At 34.4% G+C, this 26933-nt stretch overlaps 1 protein-coding gene across 1 annotated transcript in view; it reads left to right on the forward strand.

Annotated features, from left to right (window-relative positions):
- Positions 1-26933, forward strand: part of LOC143386430 (uncharacterized) — a 146891-nt gene that overhangs the window by 46853 nt on the left and 73105 nt on the right. The window contains exon 3 of the mRNA XM_076841527.1: positions 3588-3740. Coding sequence (XP_076697642.1) covers positions 3588-3740 — 153 coding nt within the window. The remainder of the gene's footprint in view (positions 1-3587; positions 3741-26933) is intronic.

A 26933-nucleotide genomic window follows, 5' to 3' on the forward strand; every position in this document is an offset into this window, starting at 1 on the left:
CCCAGGGCCATTAGAGAGGCTTGTCCAGAGAGGTCCCCTGACCTTGAGCTCCATCCTCTATTTCCTCTGTCCCTCTCACTTCCTCTCTTTTGCAGGCATTAGCCACGTATGCGTCTCTCTCTAGATACATGTGAAGATGGGCTCAGTTGGTTTGATCTAGTCTAGAGCAATCCAAAAATTTAGACCCATCAGACTCAATATTTCAGGCCTATGTAATAAGCTCAAGTTCAAGATCCTCTGTTCTAGATAGGACATAGAGTACTGCATTAAGAAGACAAAAATCAACCCTGTGAACACTGCTGAAGAAAAACACTTGACGTTGACCAGTCACACTTTACAATCATAATCACACATGGCTGTGCAAACACTGTATTTTCTCAGCTTTCTATATTGATTTTTCTTCGTCTTCCTGGTCCCTCTAATATTTTGGTACTCTAGAGCTTCATAGTAAGCATTCTTGCCTTGGGTGAATGCTTCTAGGTCTATGGCTTTAAATATCTATCTATATGCTAATAACTTCCAAAATCATATCTCCAAGCCAGCTTTCTCTCATAAATTCCAGGCTCATAGATCCAACTGCCAGCTGACATATTCTTTTAAATAGCGATAGGCATCTTAAACCTAACATATTAAAAAAGTCAACTGATGAGCAACCTCGCCCCACCAACACACACACACACACACACACACACACACACACACACACACACCTCTTCCTCTTTCAGTTGATCCCTTATTTGTATAAGTTCTCTCCCACTCCCATCTTCTCATAACAAATATCTAGAAGCTATTTCTTACTTTTCTCTTTTACTCTTCTCTAAATTGATTCCATTAGCATGTCCAGGCAATTCCATCTCTGAAATATTTTAAAGTTCATCTTCTTCTCCCTATTATTACTATTAAGACCTTAGTCTAAGTCAGTAAACTATCATTTTAAATGGATTTGGCCACTAGCATTCTGAACTGTTTTCCCTATTTCTTTTGCTGTCTACAATCAATTTCTCATTCAAGAGCCAAAATGATGTCTTTTAGAAAGTAAATCTGATTATGCCACTCCTCAGCATAAAATCATTTGACCCCTTCTCATCACACATGAAATGAAACCCCATTGCTTAAAGCTGTGCATGATCTGGCCCTGCCTCCCTTGCCTGCCTCATCCTACACTTCCCTCCTGGCTGTTCATTGCGCTTCCACCCTGTAACATTTTTCCTGTTCTTCAGGGACATCAAGTTTGTTCCTGCCTTAGGTCATTTGCATCTGCCTTCCCCTTTACCTGAAGTACTCTTCTTCGAGATCCCTTTTATGGATGCAACCTTCCTTCAATTGCTTGTCATTTCAGATGCTGTCTCCTCAGATGGTCCTTTCCAGCGGCCTATTGTATCATTCTTTTCTCTATCCTCTTCACAACACTCCCCACAGTGTGAGATTGCTTATGGAATATGTTTTCTGGTAGGACATTAGCTTTTTTAGAACAGGGAGTTTGTATATTTCACCACTGCATCTCTGTCTAACCTTTGTCTGGCACACAGTGCTTTCTCAGTTAGTGATTGTTGAATATGAGCTTTCGATATGAGCACCTAGAAGATGCTCAAGGTGTATTTCTTAGATGAATGAATACCTGAGTAATGTATGACATTTGTTGGTGCTGTTCTTAGAAAGTACTCTCCTCATACTCCCAACCCCACCCTATTCTATATGGATGAGTCTGTCTTAGGATTTTGGCCAACAGACAGTATGGTCTAGCTAGATTTCAGAGCAAGGAATGGGTAATTTTTTAATCATATATTTGCCCAAACATATTTCACTAGATCTTGGTACTTTGACCTTACTGGAAAGTGTTATTATAAGGACAGTAGATGTCTGTTCTATATTTTCTTCCAGGCCTAGGAGTCTAGAAGTCTCTGCTCCTTACATTTGTTTTCTGTCCTTAAATGTAGAGGAGATACCCACAGGGTGCATGTGAACTCTTCCATTCTGGTGGAATCAGAGGCCATGTGGTATGTGCCTTGACTTGTCCTCTAGATTTCTACAGCTTCAGAGACACAGAGAAGCAAAGTCATTTTTGTGGCTAAGTTTCTTTCCATTTCTCTTGAACTGTGCAACATGTTTTCTCTACTCATTAAAACGAGTTTAAGTATTTAGCCATTGAAAAAGCATAGTTTCTATTGATTTGTTTCTTACATTCCTGACAATTAGCCATCATGTTTCCTTTTTGTAAATATTCACATTTGGAAAATGTGATGCAGTTTCAAGTTTAGAGTAGTAAGATGCCTCGAGCTGCATGCCACTGCTAAGCTCAGAATTTGACTATCTTGATGTCTTGTGTATCTTCAAAGAATATTTTTAAAACTATAAATTCTTTGGTTTATCTTGTATGACAAAATAATAAACCTTTGCAAAATTAGAAAATACTGCAGATTTTGATTTGCTTTTATAGTTGAGCAGTTTTATTTAACATTTTGTCTATTTAAAAATAAAAAGTATCTATTTAAAAAATAAGAATATTGCATTTTCACAGCCAACATATATATTTATATGTACACATGTAAAATATTGTTTTTAATGACTTTTTCCCCAATGTTTTAAGTCATTTACCAGAAACCTTCAAGACTTTTTAATTGAATAGCTCTTTTGGAATTTTTGGCTCAAAGTACTGGTCATAGAAATGAGTCAAATCAATCTAAAATACTCTCTAGAAATGAAGGCTGTTATAAAACATATTTTGTTCTTAGGCGTTGCCCTTTCCTCTAAAGTAGAATAAATTACTAGAGAATGGTGCATATTGTTATTATAATCTATGACATTTTGCAAAGAGAATACCACAGGGGATCTATGTGTCCTGAGTTCTTATCCTATCCCTATGCTGTCTATTCTGCTTGTAGATAAACTAAAATCTTTTGAGTTTCAGAATTTCCCAACTTGTTTTTCAGAAAACTTATGGAAGACATTAATATGTATTACATTAAAAGAAGCTTTCATAAACAAAATCATGGAAATACTGTATAATATCCCTGGTGTAGTCTCAAAAATTGGCTGGGAATAGTATCATATTAAAGACCTGAGAAGCATTATAAGAAAAGCAAAACTGATTTAAAAAAAAAAAGAAACCTGAGTGCGTCTGAAATATTTTGGATCACAAACATTTTATTTTTTTTCTTTTGTTCTCAAGTATTTTAAAAAGTTCCTCAGAATAACTATCAGATCTTGTAAATCAAGTATTCTGCAGTAACCAAACTTAGGTAATGTCATGCTACAAAATTCCTAAGGTTTTTTTTCCAAACTCTAACAGTCTATGACTCTATGTCAAAATTATGAAAATAATAGCTCAGAAGAAAACAGACTAAACTTTCACAATTACCTTAAATTTGTTCTTGTAATGAAATATAACCAGCCAAAAATATGAAAACTTTCTATCAACCATGTCAACCAAAAATCTCAAGATTTAGAAGGTTTGCTTATATGAGACATTCAGAAAAACAGGAGTAAGTGACAAGCTTAAGAATATGTAATCGTTTTTCTTGTTTATAGGGTTTGATTTTCCCCCTTGGCGTCCCAAGTCATGTGTTTGTTATCATATTGCTTTGCAGAGGAGAAGAATGATCTCCTGCAATCAAATGTCAGAGACAGTTTCATAGATACGAAGGATCATGGGAAAGAAGCACCGTCTTTCTGTCACAGTATGGTAGAATTGCCGTGGATCCATATGGACCGACAGTGCCAAACATTCTCAACCATCTTAGGTTTGTAGTCTTGTTTACCTTCTTGGCCTAGTTCCCTTCAACAGGATTTTAATTAGCCATGTGTTTCAGGCCCTAGGGTAGGCACTAGAGCTATGAATATGAGTAAGATGTGTTCCTAGCATCCCAATATTATTATAATGCATTAATGTATAGAGTGTTATAAGAACTGAGACCCATTATAAGTATCCATTAGCCAGGAAGAGAAAATTAAAGAGAAATAAAGTACATCAATAAAAATCAAAGTAAACTCAGGAAAATCCCTATAGTGGAAGCTGAAAAAAAAATTCACTGAAAGACAATGAAATCTATGGGACTTGGTTGCTCCAGGAGAAAGGGCCAGGAGGAACACATCTTAGTAGTTAAGAGATCTATTTTCAAAGAACTGTATCAGAGGATCCCATACTTTAAGAGACAAGGGCTTCTTGAAGCTACTAACTTACTCCTTAAACATTCATTAAATGTTCAAGGTCACAAAGCTGTTTCATAGCAGAAACAAGACCAGAATCTTGGACTTCTTCCTTTGAACTTATTTTTTTCCCACTGTGAAAGTATTTGAAGATCCTGTGATTTCTCCTCCCTCATATACATGGTAAACTTACATGAAGTAAGTAGATCATTCTAGCTATAAGATGGGTTTAAGTGATGTTTATTTATCTATGCAGCAATTCTAAGCATATCTCATGTTAGAGGAACAGAAGTTTAACCTGTTTGCAGAACAAAAGGCAAGTAATAGCAGATTCAAGGCCCATGAGGAAAGAAGAATTGATGTGGTCTCTCATGTGAAGGTAGTGAGCAGAAAGGAAGGAATACATCAAAACTAATTCAATATTTCATTTTCAAGTGATTGGAAGAATGTTGATACCAGTGCTCACTGCAGGTGGCCTGTGGCGTGGGGAAGCAATACTGATATCTGGGATGAATCTAAGGAGAAGGAGAGCAGGAGGAAAGGGATTCTCTGAAGGGGAAATCGATGGCACTGGATTACAAACTACACATGATGAATGGAGCAAAAGGAATTAAAAACCTTGGTGATGATGAGGGAGAATATGTGGCCTATTATAGGGTTTGATGTCAGAGAAGACCACTGGAAAAGCCATTAGCATTAGTTATATGTAAGAAACTGCTGTAAATAACCCTGAAATATCAGGCTTCAACAATGGGTAATGCAGAGTTTGCCCTATTTTTTTTTTATTACTTCCCTTTATTTGAATACTTAATGATCATTCTCTTAATCAGTCACTCTACATGCAAACCTCTTTTCTAATTTCTTTTTGGTCCATTTCCTTGAATATCAATTGAGGATAGATTATTCCTAAGGCATTATCTCCAATCTTCTTCCCAAAGGAGAGTGGGAGAAAAACTTCTGTTCTCAGATCCACTAGGTTTTCCTTATGGACATTATATACCAACTTCAGTGATATTATTTTCCTGCACAGCTTTGGTTTCTCTTTATTCCATTTTAACTGAAGAGACAAGAACTAGAGACAGTCTTGTGTAAGCAAAACAAACAAACAAACAACCCCCCCCCAAAAAAAACAACAAAAGTAAGCATTATTCAGAAAATGGACAAGCATATTGTATTTCTGTAGCTTCTATTCTTATTTCTGTGGCCAGAAAGAAAACTTTTGAACTTCTTAAATGAAAGCTACATATTTTATTTAAGATCAGTTTGTCACACAATATATAAAGCTGCCCATTAATCTCCCAACTATAAATAAAAATAGTTTTTCCTCTTCCTTGCCAGACACTGGCAATTGCTTTGGAGAACATGCAAATAGTCTTTTGAAATACATTCTCAGACTCCTCCCTCAGAGTGGTTTTCTTTTCAATTTGAAGACTTATTCCAGTTGCATGATTTGTGACAACAGAACACATTTTCCCAGGTAGTACAGAAATGATAAATGAAGAAGATGCCCACAGCTTACGAAACTTTTGATGTGACATTACTCTTTTGAATCTACAGTAAATAAATTGATCCATTGATAATTTCAATAAGTGCCTAAGAAAATACAAATAATATATCAAATTCCTGTCAGTGGCAATATTCACCTCTTTCCTTCTGTGCAGCAGCAACTCTTTGAGATCCCTCATTACGGAACTAGTTTAGATATTTGCAGGGCAAAATGAGAGGATGTAAGTTATTTTGTTTATAGGCAATGCAAATTCATCCTGCAAAGAATTTATAGCATCACATAAAAAAAGCTAAAATAATGTAATTCTCACTTCCAGTCCTGCATATTTTTTTGCCACTTTCCCTAAAATCCTTGTTTTTTTTCCCACTAAACTTGCCAATGAATACTTTCTTCATTCCTTCAAATGTATTTTCTTCAAATTTGAGCTCTTTTCTGTCTGCATGAAAATAAAGTAAGTGGGCCAGACATGGTGGCACATACCTGTAAGCCCAGCACTTCAGGAGATTGAGGCAAAAAGATTGCAAGTCTGAGGCCAGCCTTGGCAATTTAGCAAGATCTTAGGTCAAAATAAAAATAATAAAAAGGGCTGGGGGTGCTTCTCAGTGGTAGAGCATCCCTGGGTTCAATCCCAGCACCCTGCCCCCATACGTGAAAAAGAACTAACCATACTAATCTCCTAAACTTTGATTATCTTGCACTTTGATCTCATTTGATCATCTTAAATGAGATCAAAGAACATGCACATATTTAGTTTGTGAATGATACCAGTAGTATAAATACTTATGTGTTGATTCTATTCTGTTGAAAAAGTACCATTTGATATGCCGATTTGCTGTTGCTTTTTTCTAAAACAGGATAAAAAACTGTAAATACTGGTGTAAAACAGGAGCATAGGGGGACACTTAATGGACTGAAGGTTTGACGGAATTAAATTGATAACTATTCATGGTGTTCCAAACTTCATTGCACTGCTGATGTCATGTAGGAAAGAATCCTTTTAGGTGATACTATTAATCTGGTGTATTTATAGCAGCATTTTCCAAACTGTGTTCAGCAGAATTGTATACCCCTTTTTAAATTGCATATTCCTGTGTCCCATCTGGGTCTGATTACAGCCATTGTCACATGGGGATGGCCTTAGAATTTACATTTGAAACAAACAGTTTAGGTTATTCTTCTCACATTAAAACATGTGAGAATCACTGGCCCATACATACTAAAAAAAATTATATTCTGACCTAGATCTCCTTCTTGAAATTCAAAAGTTGTTTATTGAGAATAAAAGAATGTTCTGCAGAAGTCTGGTATTCAGTCCTGCTCCATTTCCACCAAAGCTGCATTTTCTCTTTTGCCTGTTTTGCCAAAGTTCAAGAACCATCTTAGACTCCACCCACTGCCCCATCTTCCACACTCCACTCACAAGAAAGTGCTCTCATCTCCAGTTTCTTGCAAGTCTTATGTCTGTCACCTCCTCTCCATCCCTGCCTTTTCTAACATGCCAGGTTGTAATGACTTTTCATCTGTAAAGTGATGAGGACCTTAAGAGTGTCTCTCCTTCCTTTTTGAGCCCCCACAAGTGCCATAAGAAGGGGGAACAATGAGAATGCTCTGCCACATGTGCAGGCAAGAATGATTCTTGTTATTGTTTGGAGAAAATTGAAAAACAACAACATATCTCTTGGTCTGTTTTAATTATCACCATTGGACAGTATCAGTAATAAGATACTCCTTGAGGCAGAACTATCGCCACCAATCCCCTTGGCATTCTGTTGGCCCCAGTATACTTAGTACATATTTCTATTATTTTCATACATGCCACTTTGCATTATAATTTTCTGATTACACATTTGTTCATCTCCCTGAACTCTGAGCTATTTGTATATTTTCTATTTCCCAGAAGCCAGCCCCCTTCCCCCAAATCCTTTTGCATTATAGAGGCTTAATAAATACAATTCTTGCATATTGGAATAAATTGATTATTATTACATTACAGAAAAGGAACAGATCAAATTGCAAGACTAACTATGTGTATCTGCACATTCATTCCCACAAAAATCTCTAGAAATTGTGAGAGTGCTAGTTTACAAATACAATAATCTGTAGCTGTGAAAAACAAAGTGGTACCATTAGTAGAATAGGCAAACTGAAAGAATAAGTGAATGACTAAGTCAAATAAGTATGACCATATAAATAAACCACTCTCCTAACACTGGCTGAAGAATACATTAAAACACACAGACACACACATCCCAACAATAGTGTAATACCAAGTTCAAAATAACAAAAGACAGACAGACAGACAGACACACACACACACACTTGCAGCACTAATACTGTCATACAGCACATAATGATGTTTCTGTCAATTGTGGATGACATATGCAACTATTGTCCCAAAAGATTATAATGTGCGGAAGAAATCCTATTGTCAGAGCCATGATAGTGTCAGGGATCATGTGTCTGAAGTGCTGCTGGTGCAAACAAATCCACTATACTGCCAGTTTCATAAAAGTATGACACAACTATGTACAATACATAATATTTGATATGATTATGAACAATTATGTTACTGGTTTATTTTCTCTATATTATGCTTATCATGACTTTAGAGTACAGTCCTTTTATTTCTATTAAGGAAACATTTAATTATAAAACATCTTCAGGCAGGACCCACAGGAGGTATTCCAGAGAAAGGTATGGTCATAGGAAATGACAATTCCATGAAAGTTACTGCCCCTGAAGACCTTCCAGAGGGACATTGATGATATTGATCATCCTGACTTTGTGTAGGGCTAATTACTGTGTGTGTTTATGTCTTAATTTTTAACAAAACAATTCAAAAAGTAATATATATATATATATATATATATATATATATATATATATATATATATATTAAATAGAAAGACTTTATTGAGTAAAAATACACCTAAAATACACATAAAATATTTTATGACTACCGTGGGAACTGAGACCCAGCCCAAACCACCCACACCAGCCAGTAGGCCCTGGTCTACCACTTGAGTTCCCTCTGCTGTTGCCACCATGAAACTTAGAAGCAGTAGCATACACTGAGGGACACTAGCAGGGTCTGGAAACCCAACATCAAGGTGAGGTACAGACAATCTGCACTGGTACTACAAGAATATAGGGAAGAAACTCTAATATCTCAGATCCACACTGCAAGAAAGGAAGACACATAGACAACATGAAAAAAAAAACAAGGGAGGAAAGTGCCCCAAACAAACCAGAACACTATAATAACAGAATCCATGGACAGCGAAGTAGCTGAAATGTCAGAGAAGGAGTTCAGAAGGTTCATATTTAAAATGATCTGTGAATTAAAGAAAGACCTAAATAAGCAAATTCAGGTAAAAATTGATCACTCCAATAAGAGATAAGAGAGCAAATACAGGTAGCAAAAGATTACTTCAAGAGATAGATAGGGACTTTGAAAAAAAAACAGTAAGAAATCCTTGAAATGAAGGATACAATAAATCAAATAAAAAAACTCAATATGAAGCATAACCAACAGACTAGATCACTTGGAAGAAAGAACATCAGATAATGAAGACAAAGTATACATCCTGGAAAATAAAGTTGAGCCCACAGTGAAGACAGTTAGAAACCATGAATAGAACATCCAAGAGGAATGGAATAGCATCAAAAGGCCAAATCTAAGAGATACTGGGATAGAGGAAGGAACAGAGTTTCAAACCAAAGGAATGCACAATCTCTTCAATGAGATAATAACAGAAAATTTTCCAAGCATGAAGAGTGAATTGGAAAACCAAATACAAGAGGCTTACAGGACACCAAATGTACAAAATTACAACAGATTTACATCAAGGCACTTTATAATGAAAACGCCTAGCCTACAGAATAAGGATAGAACCTTAAAAGCCACAGGAGAGAGGAATCAGATCACATATAGGGGGAGACCAAATCATATCTCAGCAGATTTTTCAACCCAGACCTAAAAGCCAGGAGATTGTGGAAAAACATACACCAAGCTCTGAAAGAAAAAGGATGCCAACCAAGAATCTTATATCCAGAAAAACTAAGCTTTATAGTTGATGATGAAATAAAAGCCTTCCACGATAAACAAAAGTTAAAAGAATTTACAACTAGAAAGCCTGCACTACAGAACATCCTCAGCAAAATATTCCAAGAAGAGGAAATGAAAAAGAATAATGAAAGTCAGCAGAGGGAGTAATTACACTAAAGGAAAATCTAATCAGAGGAGAAACTAAGTCACATTAAATATCAAAAAGAAACAAAAAAAGGCTGGGAATACAAATCATGTCTTAATAATAACCCTGAATGTTAATGGCCTAAACTGAACAATCAGAAGACATAGACTAGCAAATTGGATCAAAAAGGACCCAACAATATGATGCCTCCAAGAGACTCATCTCATATGAAAAGACATCCACAGACTGAAGGTAAAGGGTTGGGAAAAATCATACCACTCACATGGACTATAGAAACAAGCAGGGGTTTCCATCTTTATATCAAATAAAGTAGACTTCAAACTAAAGTCAATCAAAAAAGATAAAAAAGAACACTACATACAGCTCAAGGGAACCATACCCCAACAAGACTTAACAATTATAAATATATATGCCCCAAACAATGGAGCAGCTATGTTCATCAAACAAACTCTTCTCAAGTTCAAGAGTCAAATAGACCACAATAAAATAATTTGGGGTGACTTTAACACACCTCTTTCATCACTAGATAGATCTTCTAAACAAAAGCTGAACAAGGAAACTATAGAACTTAATAATACAATCAATAACTTAGACTTAACTGACATATATAGAATATTTCATTCTTCAATGAGAGAATACACTTTCTTTTCAGCAGCACATGGATCCTTCTCTAAAATAGACAATATAAGATGCCATAAAGCAAATCTTAGCAAATATAAAAAAGTAGAGATACTACCCTGCATTCTATTAGATCATAATTAAAATTAGAAATCAATGATAAAATAAGAAATAAAATCTACTCCAACACCTGGAGACTAAATAATATGCTACTGAATGAACAATAGGTTGCAGAAGACACCAAAGAGGAGATTAAAAATTTTTTAGAGGTGAATGAGAACACAGATAAAGCATTATGAAATCTCTGGGACACTATGAAAGCAGTTCTAAGAGGAAAGTTCATTGCATGGAGTTCATTCCTTAGAAGAAGAAAAAGTCAACAAATGAATGACATAACATTACATCATAAAGCCCTGGAAAAAAGAAGAACAAATCAACACCAAAATTAATAGAAGACAGGAAATAATTAAAATGAGAACTGAAATCAATGAAATTGAAACAAAAGAAACAATTGAAAAGATTGACAGGAGAAAAAGTTGATTCTTTGAAAAAATAAATAAAATTGACAGAGTCTTAGCCATGCTAATGAATAGAAGGCGAGAGAAAACTCAAATTACTAACATATGTAATGAAAAAGGAAATATCATGACAGACAATACAGAAATACAGAAGATAATTAGAAATTATTTTGAAAATTTATACTCCAATAAAATAGAAATATCGAAGGCATCAACAAATTTTTAGGCTCAGATTATTTGCCCAAATTGAATCAGGATGATATCCAAATTTAAACAGATCAATTTCAACTAACTAAATAGAAGATACCATCAAAAGTCTAACAACCAAGAAAAGCCCAGGACCTGAAATATACACAGCCAAGTTCCACAAGACCTTTAAAGAAGAAGTAATACCAACACTCTTCAATTTATTTTAGGAAATAGAAAAAGAGGGAGCGCTTCCAAACTCATTCTGTGAGGCCAATATCATCCTGATTCCAAAATCAGGTAAAGACACATCAAAAAAAGAAAACTTCATACCAATATCTCTAATGAACATAGATGCAAAAATTTTCAAAAATTCTGGCAAATTGAATATAAAAACATATCAAAAAGATCATGCACCATGATCAATTGGGATTCATCCCAGTGATGCAAGGTTGTTTCAACATATAGAAATCGATAACTGTAGTTTATCAGATCATTAGACTTAAAGATAAGAATCGTATGGTCATCTCAATAGACACAGAAAAAGTATTTGACAAAGTACACCACCCTTTTATGTTCAAAACACTATAAAGATTAGAGATAACAGGAACATATCTCAACATCATAAAGGCTATCTATGCTAAGTCCCAGGCCAACATCATTGTAAATGGAGAAAAATTGAAGGCATTCCCTCTAAAAACTGGAACAAGACAAGGATGCCTTCTTTCACCATTTCTATTCAACATAGTCTTGAAACACTAAGCAAAGCAATTAGACAAAAGAAATTAAAGAAATACATATAGGAAAAGAAGAACTCAAATTGGTACTATTTGCTGATGATTTGATTCTATATCTAGAAGACCCTAAAAGTTCCACCAGAAAACTCCTAGAACTAGTAAATGAATTCAGCAAGGTAGCAGAATATAAAATCAACACTCATAAATCAAAGGCATTTCTGTAAAAGGGGAATGAGGCTATTTATAATAGCCTCAAAAAACAAAAAAAAAAAACAAGACAACTTGGGAATCAACTTAATGAAAGAGGTGAAAGATCTATATAATGAAAATCACTGAACCCTAAGGAAAGAAGTCAAAAAGACCTTAGAAAATGGAAAGATATACTTTGCTCTTGGATAGGCAGAAATAATATTATCATAATGATCATTCTTCCAAAAGCACTATACAGATTTAATGCAATTCCAATCAAAATCCCAATGACATTCCTCATAGAAATAGAAAAAGCAATCATGAAATTTATCTGGAAAAATAAGAGACTCAGAATAGCTAAAGCAATCCTTAGCAGAAAAAGTGAAACAGGTGACATCACTATACTAGACCTTAAACTATACTACAGAGCAATAGTAACAAAAGGTATTGGCACCAAAACACACTGGTAGACCAATGGTACAGAATAGAGAACACAGAGACTAACCCACAAAATTACAGTTATCTTATATTAGACAAAGGTGCCAAAAACATGCATTGGAGTAAAGATAGAATCTTCAACAAATGGTGCTGGGAAAACTGGAAATCCATATGCAACAAAATGAAATTAAACCCCTATCACTCACCATGCACAAAACTCAGCTCAAAGTGGATCAAGGATCTAGGAATTAAACCAGAAATTCTTTATCTAATAGAAGCAAAATTAGGCCCTAATCTTTATCATATGGGATTAGGCCCCAACTTCCTTAAAAAGACTCCTTTGGTGCAAGAATTAAAATCAAGAATCAATAAATGGGATGGACTCAAACTAAAAAGTTTCTTCTCAGCAAAAGAAACAATCTGTGAGGTGAACAGATAGCCTACATCTTGGGAGCAAAAATCTTCACCCTTCACACATCAGATAGAGCACTAATCTCTAGGGTATATAAAGAATTCAAAAAGTTAAACACCAAAAAAAAAAAAAAGAAAAAAGAAACCAAAAACAAATAACCCGGTCAATAAATGGGCTAAGGACCTGAAAAGATACTTCTCAGAAGAGGATATACAATCAATCAACAAATGTATGAAAAAATGTTCATCATCACTAGCAATCAGAGAAATGCAAATCAAAACTACTTACTCTTGTCAGAATGGCAGCTATTATGAAGACAAACAATTAGTGTTGGCGAGGATGTGGGGAAAAAGGTACACTCATACATTGCTGGTGAGACTGCAAATTGGTGCAGCCAACATGGAAACCAGTATGGAGATTTCTTGGAAAATTGAAAATGGAACCACCATTTGACCCAGCTATTCCTCTCCTTGTTCTATACCTAAAGGACTCAAAAACAGCATACTATAGGGACACAGCCATATCAATGTTTATAGCAGCACAATTAACAATAGCTAAATTCTGGAACCAACCTACATGCCCTTCAATAGATGAATGGATTAAGAAACATGTGGCATAGGGACTGAGGATGTGGCTCAAGCGGTAGCGCGCTTGCCTGGCATGCGTGCGGCCCGGGTTCGATCCTCAGCACCACATACAAACAAAGATGTTGTGCCTGCCGATAACTAAAAAAAAATAAATATTAAAAAAATTCTCTCTCTCTCTCTCTCTCCCCTCTCCCTCTCTCTCCTCTCTCACTCTCTCTTTAAAAAAAAAAAAAAGAAAGAAACATGTGGCATATATACACTGTGGAACATTTCTCAGCAATAAAAGAGAATAAAGTCATGGCATTTGCAGCTAAATGGATGGATAATGCTAAGTGAAGTTAGCCAATCCCAAATAACCATATGCCAATTTTTTTTATTTTTTGATATAAAGAGGTGATTCATAATGGGATAGGGAGCAGGAGCATGGGAGGAACAGATGAACTCTAGATAGGGCAGAAGGGTTGAAGGGCAAGGGACGGGTATGGGGGTTAGTAATGATGGTGGAATGTGATGATCATTATTATCCAAAGTACATGTATGAAGATGTGAATTAGTATGAATATATTTTGTATACAACCAGATATATGAAAAATTGTGCTCTATATGTGTAATAAGTATTGTAATGCATTCTGCTGTCATGTATTAATAAAAAAAATCAAAAAATATATTTTATATAATTCTACAGTGTGTTTTAAGCTGTGTCATTACAAACATTCAAATAGTTAAAAATTTAAAGTTATACAAAGAAACATAATCATAGCAAGTTAAAGCTAGTTCATTATGGAAGAAAAAAAAGGGTTTAAAAATTTTTTTAAAATAAATTTTACATTGCTTAAATATGCAGTGTTTATAAAGTCTGCAGTAGCATACAGTAATGTCCTAGGCCTTCACATTCAGTCAGCACTCACTGACTCACCAAAAGCAACTTCCAGGCCTGCACTCTCCATCTTGGTGAGTACCATGCTTCATCTTCAATGCTATGTGCTTATTGTACAGTTCTTATATTATATAAATATATATAAACATATGTTTATACATAGTTACTGTTGTGCTGCTATTGGCCATAGTACAGTAATGAGCTGCACTGGTTTTTATTCTAGGAGCAATACAGTGTACCATGGAGCCCAGGTGTGTAGTAGCTACACCATCTAGATTTGTCTAAGTGTACTCTATCATGTTCCTAGGATGAAAAAATCACCTAGTAACAAATTTCTTATATTGTTGCTCCATAATTATGTGGCACATGATTTTAAGGAAAATGAAGAACATAAAATAGACAAATTTCAACAGGAAAAATGTTCATGGTCAAGGAAGTAGAGGAAACATAAAAGAATGTAACTAAAAAACACAAATGGAAAAGAAAGTATATTTCACTGTATAAGAAATGCAGCTTTTGTATGAAAAATGTGCAATTAGGATTAAAAAAGTTTTAATTCACTGTATATTATTCAGCATTGTGGGTCACTTTGATGTTACAAAAGTCAGTTGAACCATCATTATTTTCATATATTCTAGCTATGTCTAGTAAATGAAACTTAAAACTACTGAAACTAGAATGAAAAATTTAGAAACAAAATTTGGATACATACTGAACAGGCAATAAGCAATACTTTTTGTGTATGAATAAACTCAAGTATAAATGTGCAATATTGTTTTAAATTATAAAATTGTATTAATGTCAATTAAGATATAATGTCTTTCCTTTTTTCTTTTTATTTCTCATGTTGGGGATTAAACCCAGGACCTCCCACATGCTAAGCAACCACATAACGTTGTTCTTGTATAAGATGCTTTACTGATGTGAAGATGTATGTTCCTTTCAAATGAATCAAATTTGTGGCAATACTAATTAAAGTTTAAATGTGATTTTTGTATTTCAAATTGCCTGGCTAACTCCTAAGTTCATCCAGAAGAAAAATGCATTAATAGAAAACTAGAAATAATTGTCAGAATAGAGAGTAGATACTGTAATATACTAAAAAATTATAGTCACTAAACCATATGCATATTGATTTTGGCACTTTCACTGCTAGCACCTTATTCCAAACTGCCATCATATTTTATCTCTATTATTGCATTACCATCTAAACAGGTATTTCTGCTTCCACTATTCCCCCTTGACATTTATGCTTAGTCCAGCTACTAAAATAATCCTGTTAGGAGGTAAATCAGAGAGTGTTACGTCTATGTGCAAATTGTTTCCCCAACTCACTCAAGGGATAGGAAGGGCAGCAGAATAAAATAGACATTATTATTGCTGTATGTAAATAGGGGACTGTATGACCTATATGATTCTGCAACCTGTACAATCAGAAAAATGAGAAATTATACCCCATTTGATTTTTAAAAAAAGCTAAATTCTTAACAGCAAGTATGAGGCTGAATGAGATCTGCATCCTCTTTGTTTCTTTTTTCTTTCTTTTTTTTCATCCATTTTTGGACCTCCTTACTACTTGTTCCTCTTAGTGTTCAGCAACACACCAAGTGTGCTTCTCTCTTGGGACAAAGTAGCTGAATCAGCGTACAGAGGAACCTGAGTTGTCTCTAGCAGTTGGAAGGGCAGCTGCACTTTCTAAATCCTGAATCAGAGCCTTAATGAGTCCTCTGCCCCTTGAAGATTGTGTCCACATGTGTCTAGAGTGGTTTTTTCTGGTCTAGTCACTACTTGGACAGTTGTTTCTGGCAGATGTGGAATGTTCTAGTTGCAGCAGCAAGGCCTCTGGCACTATGTCTTCCAGTTTACAGTTTTTTAAAAAATTAATTAATTAATTTAAATTAGGTATATGTGACAGCAGAATGCACTTTGATTCATTGTACAAAACTGCAGCACAACTTTTCATTTCTCTGTGTACAATGTAGTGTTGCACTATATGTGCGGTCATACGTGTACCTAGGGTAGTAATGGTTTTGATGTTGAACTCTTCATTCCTTTCCACTGAACATTCCTTGAGTCTTGCTGGTCCTTGCCTATTTCCTGAACTCTACATCATGGGGTGAAGAGATATGCTCCATATAGTTTCCTTCTTTCCTGGAAACATCCTTGACAGCCTTTGACAAAATTTTCCTTTCCTTCCCTAGAGGCCTTCATTTCAAATGAATGCTTGGTTTGCTAATCAGAATTAATGTTGCTCATCCCCAGGCCAGGGCCTGTTCTGCATACATCTCTTTTGTGTCAAATGGTATTACTTTGATATATTCCAAGGCAACATTTTATTGTGTCTACACAAAGAACTTCTGGCAGATATTTTCACGGAGGGAAAAAATAAGATATATGATGGGGCATCTGGATTTAATAGCATAAATGTACGCTTTCTGAGATAGAAATGTCTAATTTAAGGTCATTTAAAGAAAGCATGGAGATGTGGAAGAGGAAGGAAGACTGGCTATTTGATGTGATAGCTGATACCGTGGAAGAATATAAGAGTAGTCTGGGGAAGAAGTTTTCCTTGTCCACCTAACAAATCTTATTTGTTACTCATTTTAAATATCAACGAGTAAAATGTCAGGTGAGTAGCAGAAGCCTTTTATAATGCGGTGATGTTTCCTCTTAATGGAAAGGGTTCCACTCTGCATTTTGAAGCTTGTTTTATTTCACCTGGACAAATTTCAGGGCCTTTTCCTATCTTTTAAAAATAATCTAACTAGGAAGAGCTATTGATTGTAAAGTGTAAAATGATTCTGATTAACTTTACAGTGCTGTAGCCAAGGCTTATTTGGGAAACATTTCATCTTAGGAACTTAATTCTCTATCTGTACCAACCCATTTTCATTTTTTCTCTGGTGTGTCAATAATCTCTGTAATTTCTTTAACTCGCACATTCAAGCTGGTGATATATTTAGTTGTTGTCACTAACAAGCACAGTGTAAATGATGTTTGGGCCTCAAACTTAAAATATATATATATATATTCTACCAAAAAAGAGTATACATGTAGAAAGGTGCATAATAAGTGTACCGTTGAAGTTTTCACAATTTTCCAAAGTGAATATTACTTTATAAACATGGTTGAAATTTAGAATATTATTTCCCCAATATCCCCCTTTGGCAGCATCCCAGTCACTATGTCTATAAAAGTAACCACAGTTCTAATTTCTATTTTCATTATCGTTTCTAGTTTAACTTTCTATTATCAAACACTATAGTTTGTTTTGTATTTCTGGCTTCTTTTTAGTCTTTATTATATTCATGAAAAATATTCATTCTATGTTGTCTAGCAGTAATTTGTTCATTTTTTATTTCTATGCAATATTTCATTATAACAATTTATTTATCATTTCACTGTTCAACTTCAAGGTTGTCAAGTTTTTGACAACTGAAATACTATTACTATGAATTTTGTGCATCCATCTTTTGTTATACATGTATATGGAGTTTTTTTTTCCCCAACTTTTGCTTTAGGGACAAAGTTAAGAAAATTTGATAAATAGTCCAATGTATAGCCATACACTATTTATCTAGTTTTACCCATTTTTAAATTTTGTTCTAATTAGTTATACATGACAGTAGAATGCATTTTGACACATCATACATAAATGGAGCATAACTTCTTATTCTTCTGTTTGTACATGACAGAATTACACCAGTGTGTAATCATATATGCACATAAGATCGTAATGTCTGATTCATTCTACCATCCTTCCTATCCCCGTACCCCCTCCCCTTCCTTCACTCAGCTCTGCCTAACCCAAAGTAACTCTATTCTTCCCTAGCCTCATCCCCCTTTGTTGTGAATTAGCATGCACATATATGAGAAAACATTCGGCCTAGGTATCTCTAAAATGTTGCAAATGCTTTGGTAATTTTATATTTAAGTTTTTGAGAAATCACCAAACTGTTTACCAAAGCATTTGCAACATTTTAAATTCCCACCAGTAATGTATGTAGGTTCCAAATTCTCTGTTTTAGTCAAATCTACTGTGATAGTTTATCTGGTTTATTAACTTGGTTGAATTGAGAGATACCTAGGATTAAGAGACTTCTAGTTGTGTCTATGAGGGTGTTTCCAGAGATGACTGGCATGTGGGAAGCAAACTTAGGGGAGTGACCCATGCTGAATGTAGGCAAGGCCAGGGGCCCAATGAAACAAAAGGCAGAAGAAGGAGGAAGCCATAGTAGATGCAAGCTCAGTTCTTGAGCAGGTTTGCTTATTGCTGCTGTCATTGCCTGTGGATCAGACTCCAGTTTTTCACTCTTATAGTGTGGACTCTCAACAGCTATTTTCTAAGGAGTGTCCAGGCCTTCAGTCTTAGACTGGGTTCCTCTAGTTTTGAGCTTCATCCTCCTAGACTGAGCAATTGTTGGTTTCTCCAGTTCTCCAGCTTACAGATGGCCACTGGGAGACTATTCAGCTTCTGATTGTGTAAGCCAATCTAACAAATCCCCTTTTCCCTTTTATAATCATACATATCCTATTGATTCTCTTCCTCTATAAAACCCTGACTACTATCTACTATTTTCCTTTTTTGATCATTATAGCTATACTAGTACTGGGGAGTGGAATTTTGTTGTGATTTTCACTTTACATTTTCCTAACAATTAATTGTGTTCAGCATCTTTTTATATACTCACTGCCTATTTGCATATCTCCTTTGGCAAGGTATTTGTTCAGATCTTTTGCCCATTTTTAAATTGGGTTGCTTGTTTTCTTATTGTTGAGTTGTAAAAATTCCTTTACATATGGAGAGAAATTTGCTTTTTTCCACCAATTTCAATGTAAATTTCATCCAAAAACACCACATAGAAGCACCCAGAATAGTGTTTGACCAGATATCTGGCTACTCTATGGCCCAGTGAAATTGACACAGAAAATTAGCTCTCATTGTCCATTCAGGTTTTCTGTTTCCCTGAGTCAGTTTGGATAATGCGTATATTTTGAAGGACTTTGTCCTTGTCTTTTAGGTTATATAATTTGTTTTCATGCAACTGTTTACAGTATGCCCTTTAATCTTTTTTTATTTCTGTATACTTGATAATAATGCTTCTTCTTTCATTTCTGACTTTCATATTTTTAACTGTCTCTTTTTGTTCATTGGTCAATCAGCCTAAGTCTTGTTAATTGTGTTGATGTTTTCAAAGAACCAGTTTTGTTATATTGATTTTTCTTTATTGTCTTTATATTTTCAATTTCACATATTTATCTATAATTCTTGTTATTTTCTCCCTCCTGCTAGCTTTGGTGTTAATTTTCTCTTAGTTTTCTAGCTTCTTAAGATAGAAGAATGTTATTGATTTGAAATTTTTCTTCTGTTTTAATGTAGATGTTTATTTTCTTCTGTGTACTGCATCCCATAAATATAGGTATATTGTGCTTTTATTCTCATATATCTTGAAGTATCCTCTAATTTTCTTACTATATCTTCTTTTACCCATTTGTTATTTAGGAGTGTGTTGGTTAAAATACATATCTTTGTGAATTCCCTACAATTCCTTCTATTATTGATTTCTAATTTTAATCCACTGTGGATAGAGAATATGTATTTAAATGATTTCAACATTTTTAAATATATCGAGAATTGTTTAATGGTAAATGTATTAAGACCATTCAGGATCTATCTTAAAGAACATTTCACCTACTCTTAAAAAAGAATATATGTTTCGCTCTTACTGGGTAAATACTCCATTAGGTCAAATTAGTTTGTAATGTTGTTTAAGTCCTCTATGTCCTTATTGACTTCCCATCTGGTCATCCTGTTCATTATTGAAAATGGGATGTTGAAGTCTTCATCCATCTCTCCCTTCCATCGTGTTGGTTTTTGCTTCATGTACCCTGGGATATTATCTATGTGGATATGCAGATGTGTATTTCTGGTTTTATGCTTCTCATCTACTTTCCTTGGTTTCAAATCACAGACAGGAGCTTCCTACGGACTCTCCTTGTAGGTGATGAACTCCAGTGTTTGCTCCCTAGAACAAAGGGATGACTAAAATCATTTCATGACTTTTAACTATTTTCATATTGACTTCTCTGTCTTTGGTCTTTTTCAGATTAATCAACAAATGAATCAAGAATAAAAAGAGTTCCAAATATTGGGCTTAGTTCTCTGTATCTCATTCTCTCCTGGATTTTATTTTCTTAATACCTGTCTGCCTTGAAGCACCAAGTTCCACATTATATGTCCTTGGGCTCTTGCAATTGGCTAAAGCACTCTCTACCTTTTAGAAAATACTCTTTGCTTTCCTTCTCAGCTCAGCTCCCAATGTCAGAGCTCAACAAATGCTCCAGGTTACACCAGTAGGCAGAAATTTGAGCTCACTTTAAGGACCTTTCCCAGTCTTTAATCTGGGTCCTAAAGTTCTTTCTGTCACATTAGCAGGCTGATGCCTACAAATAGATACTTTGCATTTTGGGGAGCTTTTAAAGTTTTTCTATTGGGAGCATTGGTATGCCATAAGCTATGGAATCAGGAAGCATCAGAATTCTTCTGACCAAATTCTCATCCCATGGTTTATTATCAAAAGTTGCTTTCTTTCAAATATGGCTATTACTAAAATTCATTCGTTTAAGTTGCTTGAAAAGGGAAAATTCTCTTAAGAAAGAAGTACTTTCAAATATGCTAGTTCATAATACAATTTGTTTTCTTATTTGCAATTCTCTATCTTTAATTTGGGCCAAAGGGATATATTTTAGACCCCCTCCAAAGCTATATCAATTTAGCCTCCTGCTTCTTTTTGTACTTCATGGTTTGTAAATATGGCAAATGTTTATGTATGCATACATATGTAGAGGAAGCAAACATATCAATATAGAATTAAACTTTTTCAAATAAATATAGCACAGATGCAGCTGCTTTTCTCTAATGAGAAAAAACAATAAGCTTGATTTTAATTTTTAATTTATTTTTATGTAATTTTATGCCTTTCAATACTTTCTTATTCTGTCATTAAATTCTCAGCTTTTATAGCTTTACAGTATATTCTCTGTAGTGCATATATTATTAGGTCTTTTTCTGTAGCTACTCATTTACATGCATAATACTTATAATTAGGAAATTGTTAGAAGGCTTTTTCAATAGGAAGGGTATTAAATTGAAAATTGTGTGGGACTAAGAAGGGAGATACTGACAATTGGATGAAATTACTCGCTTTTCAAGGAGAGTAAAACAGTTTTTCAAAAATGTAAAATGATTATAAAGGATCATAATTGTTGGAAGGTATGAAATTAATATTGTTAAAGAAATTTTGGGCCCTCCAAATTTAAAAATGTTAGAGAAAACATATTGTGACGAAAAAACACTATAAGGGTCATTAAGTTTGAATTAGTAGGTTTCTTAGTTACTGGCTTGATTATTTTGAAGGATTCTGAAAATTATACAAGATTATGTAATATAAAAGAATAATTTGTTTTATAAAAAAATTCTTGTCGTTAATAGTTTTCAGTTCTCCACTAAATTCTCAGTTTTTTCCTGGATGTGCTTGAACATACTAAGCTCAGCTATTTGAACCTTGTGTCTGAAATATTTATTTGATTAGTGTCCCTCTAAGATCTGCTTCTAGAGTTTGTCTTTTTCTCTGAATTTTCAACCCCACTGTCTCCTTGTGCTCTTGTTAGTTTTGGTTAATGAAAAACACTATATACAAACAATTGAGGAGAATTAATGAGCCTTAGTTCATGGTATCTTCCTTCTGAGAAAAATTATGTGTGTGTCTGGGAATCAGTTCCCTTCTCCTTTTCTTTCTTTCTTCCTTCTTCCTTTTCCTCCCTACTCTCCCCTGACCTCCCCTTCTCTCTTTTCTCTTCTCTAACTAGCCATTCCAGATCACCTTAGTCCAGTCAGGAAGTGAGATAATCCTAAAACAAGTTTTAGAGTTGGCCAGGATTGATTTATTTCTGGTCTACTCCTACCCTTAGGGAATATGTGGCCCTTCAGAATCCTAATTAAAAGAGGGGCTAGTTTTCTACGAATCTATTTCCTAAATTGAAAGACCCAAATTTTTATTTTTATGTTCTTATACCTTTTAGGGCTTGATTACTCGGCTTGACACACTGGCTTTTAGCCACTTTTTTAGAAATTGACGGATACTCTTAAAAGAAAAGCAGTCCCAAATGCTTAGTTCAAATTTCTAGATTTTCTTCTTTTCTTGGATCTTTGGTATCACAATAAATTACTGAAATGTTAGTTCTCTATTTTATTCAAAGAAAAAAATTGATATTTTGTTTGGATTTTCAAGTTGTTTTCAATAAGAGATTTGATATGAAATGCCTATAATATCATTACTACAATAGAGTATCCTAAGAGTTATTTGTGTGAATAAAAGTGACTTTTCCTGCCAACCCAAAATGTGAAATTAATTTTCCCAAGTCAACCATTATAGAGAACAGTCTGGATTCTATTGTATTCATTTCAATGCACTGGATTTTTAAAATTAGAGATGTAATAAATATTTAACATATTAAGTAATATAGAAAGATATTAATAAAAACAATAACTACTCCACTCCCCACTATTCCCCATTCTTAACCAATCTCTGCCTCTTAGAATTGTCAGTGTTCAACATGTATATCTCTATATTTACCTATAGTGTACCTCAATAAGCTCATATGCATACATATATTTAAAAAAGAAATGACAGGACACTTATTGTACTCATTTAATAAATTTCCAATTATCTAACAGACATCTAAGAATTATGTACAATTCCACCAATTTTGGAGAGAGCCAGTAATTCAGTAAAATAAGGTAAATTTGAGATTATTTTTCCTTTTGGAGGCATGATGCATCTTTCATTATTTTTCTTTTATTGGTTTCAGGGGGATAAAGTCCTTATGTATCCCATTCCAGAGACAGATGTGTTCTGTGAAAGAATAGAAATGTAGTTAGTGCTCTTTAAAGACTGCAACACCCTAAGCAAAATATGTTTGGACGTATCAAGGCCTGTTAGAAGCAATTTTACATTATCTATCTATCTATCTATCTCTCTATCTATCTATCATATATCTCAATCATCTATTTATCTATATGTATTTTATAATTGAATCAAATTCTCATCTTTATATGTACATATGTACACATAAACACACATTATATGAAGACAAATATTATGTAGTACACATCATATTGTTTGCCTATTTTTAAAACAGCAAAAGTTTTTCATCTTACAAGGCAAAAGTTCCCATAACTGAAAAGATTTTAGCAGCACCATATAAAAGCTGCTACTGACACTATCATAGCAAAACTTTTAAAATTGTTAATAACATTTATTGAATGCTCAATATACGCCACATACTTTGCCATGCATCTTGACTACACTATCTTGGTGTCATATTTTCAATATTCTTATGGACAATGTAGCCTTTTTGTTATTTAACTGAAAAGGAAATTAAGATGATTCATTTGTACAAAATCACATAACTAAGAAATCTGAGACTCACACTTTTTCTCTGATTCTGAGCTCATTTCTGTCCCTTCAATAATACTGTCTTCCAGTTTCAATTGTATTGCATCCACATTTTCTTTCTTTTTAAAAAATATTTATGTTTTAGTTGTAGTTGGACACAATACCTTTATTTCACTTATTTATTTTTATGCAGTGCTAAGGATCAAACCCAGGTTCTCGCATGTGAGAGGAGAGCACTCTACCACTGAGCCACAACCCCAGCCCCACATTTTCTTTTTGACCTTGCAATTTCTCAGAATTTTGTATTTGACTATTTGTTTTGTTGTGTACAAAGTCTTAATCTACAATAATATGTTGGAATAAAGTTAGGGAAAACTACACTTGTCCATGCCACTTCTAGTGTTTCCTTTAAGAGGAAATAAATTTACATGAGAAACATAAGTTGTCTGACATCTCAAGGGTTTCTTGAATTTCTATCAATTTTAGGCTGATAATTTAAGAAGGTGCATGATTATTTTGCAGAAGTCCTCTTATTGGTAATGATTCCCCTAAGTATTTGGCCATTTAAGCAGAAATTTTAATTAACATAGAAAACCATATAACATGAATCATTCATTAATACATATATTTTTATACACAAACATCTCATCTTACACTGTAAATACATATCTCACACATTTCATTTTAATGTGAAATATATACACGTAGAGTTTTTGCCAAACAACCAATATACTTTTTCTTATTTGGCATCAATCATATTTCTTTTATTACAGTGCTTGGAAGTTGGCACCACCATTTAGAATGTTATATTTATTATGTAATCTGTGCCCACAATCCATTACATATATTTTTCAGATTTGTCTTATTTAAAGATTAATGAAAATTTAAAGACACTTGCAAAGCAATTTAAAACAGGACTCCTTACGATGTTCTTCCTCACAATGCTGCAGCATTTTTTAGTGACTAATTTTTCTTTGAGTTTTACTAGGAATTCAACTTAATTTTCAGAGAAATGTCTATAAGTCACATGTCCATGACTGTAACAAATACCTGAGATAAGCAACTCATAAAGAGAAAAGGTTTATTTTTGCTAATGGTTTTGGAAGTTTCAGTCCATGGTTGGTTGGCCTGCTTGATTTTGGGTTTGTGGTGAGACAGCCCATCCTGGCAGGGAGCATGTGCAGGAGCAAACCTATTCTCTTTATGGCCAATGTGCAGACGAGAGAAGGAGGAAGATATCAGAGTTCCATAATCTCCTTCAAGGGTATGATCTCAGTGACCTAAAACCTCTCTCTATGCCCCACCTATTAAGGTTCCACCATCTTCCAATAGTGCTGTGGGCTGGGGACTAAGCCTTTAACTTAGGGAACTTTGGTGTATATTTCAGGTTCGAACTATAGCAATGACAATTTATGAGATTCTTCTTTTATTTTCCAATATTTCACCCCTTTAAAACTAGCCTAAATAGATTTGAAAATCAGTTAACTGGCTCTTGTGAAGCACACAGCTGAATAGATAGTGCAGGCTTGCGTAGATGTGCTAAAGAGTAGCATCTAGTTTCCTAGTGTTTTGAACATAAAGGGGTGCTGTATTTTGTCAAATGCCTGTTCTGCATCTATTGAGATGATCATATGATTCTTATCTTTAAGTCTATTGATGTGATGAATTACATTTATTGATTTCAGTATGTTGAACTAACCTTGCATCCCTGGGATGAATCCCACTTGATCATTGTGCACAATCTTTTTGATATGTTTTTGTATTAAATTTATTGAGAATTTTTGCATATATGTTCATTAGAGATATTGGTCTGAAGTTTTCTTTCTTTCATGTGTCTTTGCCTGGTTTTGGGATTAGGGTGATATTGGCCTCATAGAATGAGTTTGGAATTACTGCCTCTTTTTTCTATTTCCAGAAATAAATTGAAGAATAATGGTATTAGTTCTTCTTTAAAGGTCTTGGAGAACTCAGCTGTGTATCCATTCAGTCCTAGGCTTTTCTTGGTTGGTAAGCTTTTGATGGCTTCTTCTATTTCCTCACTTAATATTGGTCTATATAAATTGTATATATCTTCCTGACTCAATCAGGGCAAATCATATGACTTAAGAAATTTATCAATGCCTTTAGGGATAACAGGAACATATCTCAACATCGTAAAGCCTATCTACGCTAGGCCTCAGGCCAACATCTTTCTAAACGGAGAAAACGTGAAGGCATTCCCTCTAAAAACTGGAAGAAGACAGGGATGTCCTCTTTCACCACTTCTATTCAACATAGTTCTTGAAACACTGGCCAGAGCAATGAGACAGATGTAAGAAATCAAAGGGATATGTATAGGAAAAGAAGAACTTAAATTAGTACTATTTGCTGACAATATGATTCTATACCTAGATGACCCAAAAAACTCCACAAGAAAACTTCTAGAACTAGTAAATGAATTCAGTAAAGTAGCAGGATATAAAATCAACACCCATAAATCAAAGGCATTTCTGAGCCTCAGTGACAAAGCCTCTGAGAAGGAAATGAGGAAAACTACCCCACTCACAATAACCTCAAAAAAAAAAAAAAAAATAAGATACCTAGGAATCAACTTAACGAAGGGGTGAAAGATCTTTACAATGAAAACTACAGAATGCTAAAGGGAGAAATCAAAGAAGACCTTAGAAGATGGAAAGATCTACCTTGCTCATGGATAGGCAGAATTAATATTATCATAATGACCATATTACCAAAGCAGTATACAGATTTAATGTAATTCCAATCAAAAATACCAATGGCATTCCTCATAGAAATAGGAAAAGCAATCATGAAATTTATCTGGAAAAATAAGAGCCCCAGAGTAGCTAAAGCAATCCTTAGCAGGAAGAGTGAAGCAGGTGGCATCACTATACCACACTTTAAACTATACTACAGAGCAACAGTAACAAAAACAGAATGATATTGGCATCAAAACAGGCTGGTAGACCAATGGTACAGAATAGAGGATACAGAGACTAACCCAAAAAATTGCAATTATCTTATATTAGACAAAGGTGCCAAAAAATGC

This window comes from Callospermophilus lateralis, chromosome 2 (genome assembly GCF_048772815.1).
Source record: "Callospermophilus lateralis isolate mCalLat2 chromosome 2, mCalLat2.hap1, whole genome shotgun sequence".
Classification (NCBI taxonomy): Eukaryota; Metazoa; Chordata; class Mammalia; order Rodentia; family Sciuridae; genus Callospermophilus; species Callospermophilus lateralis.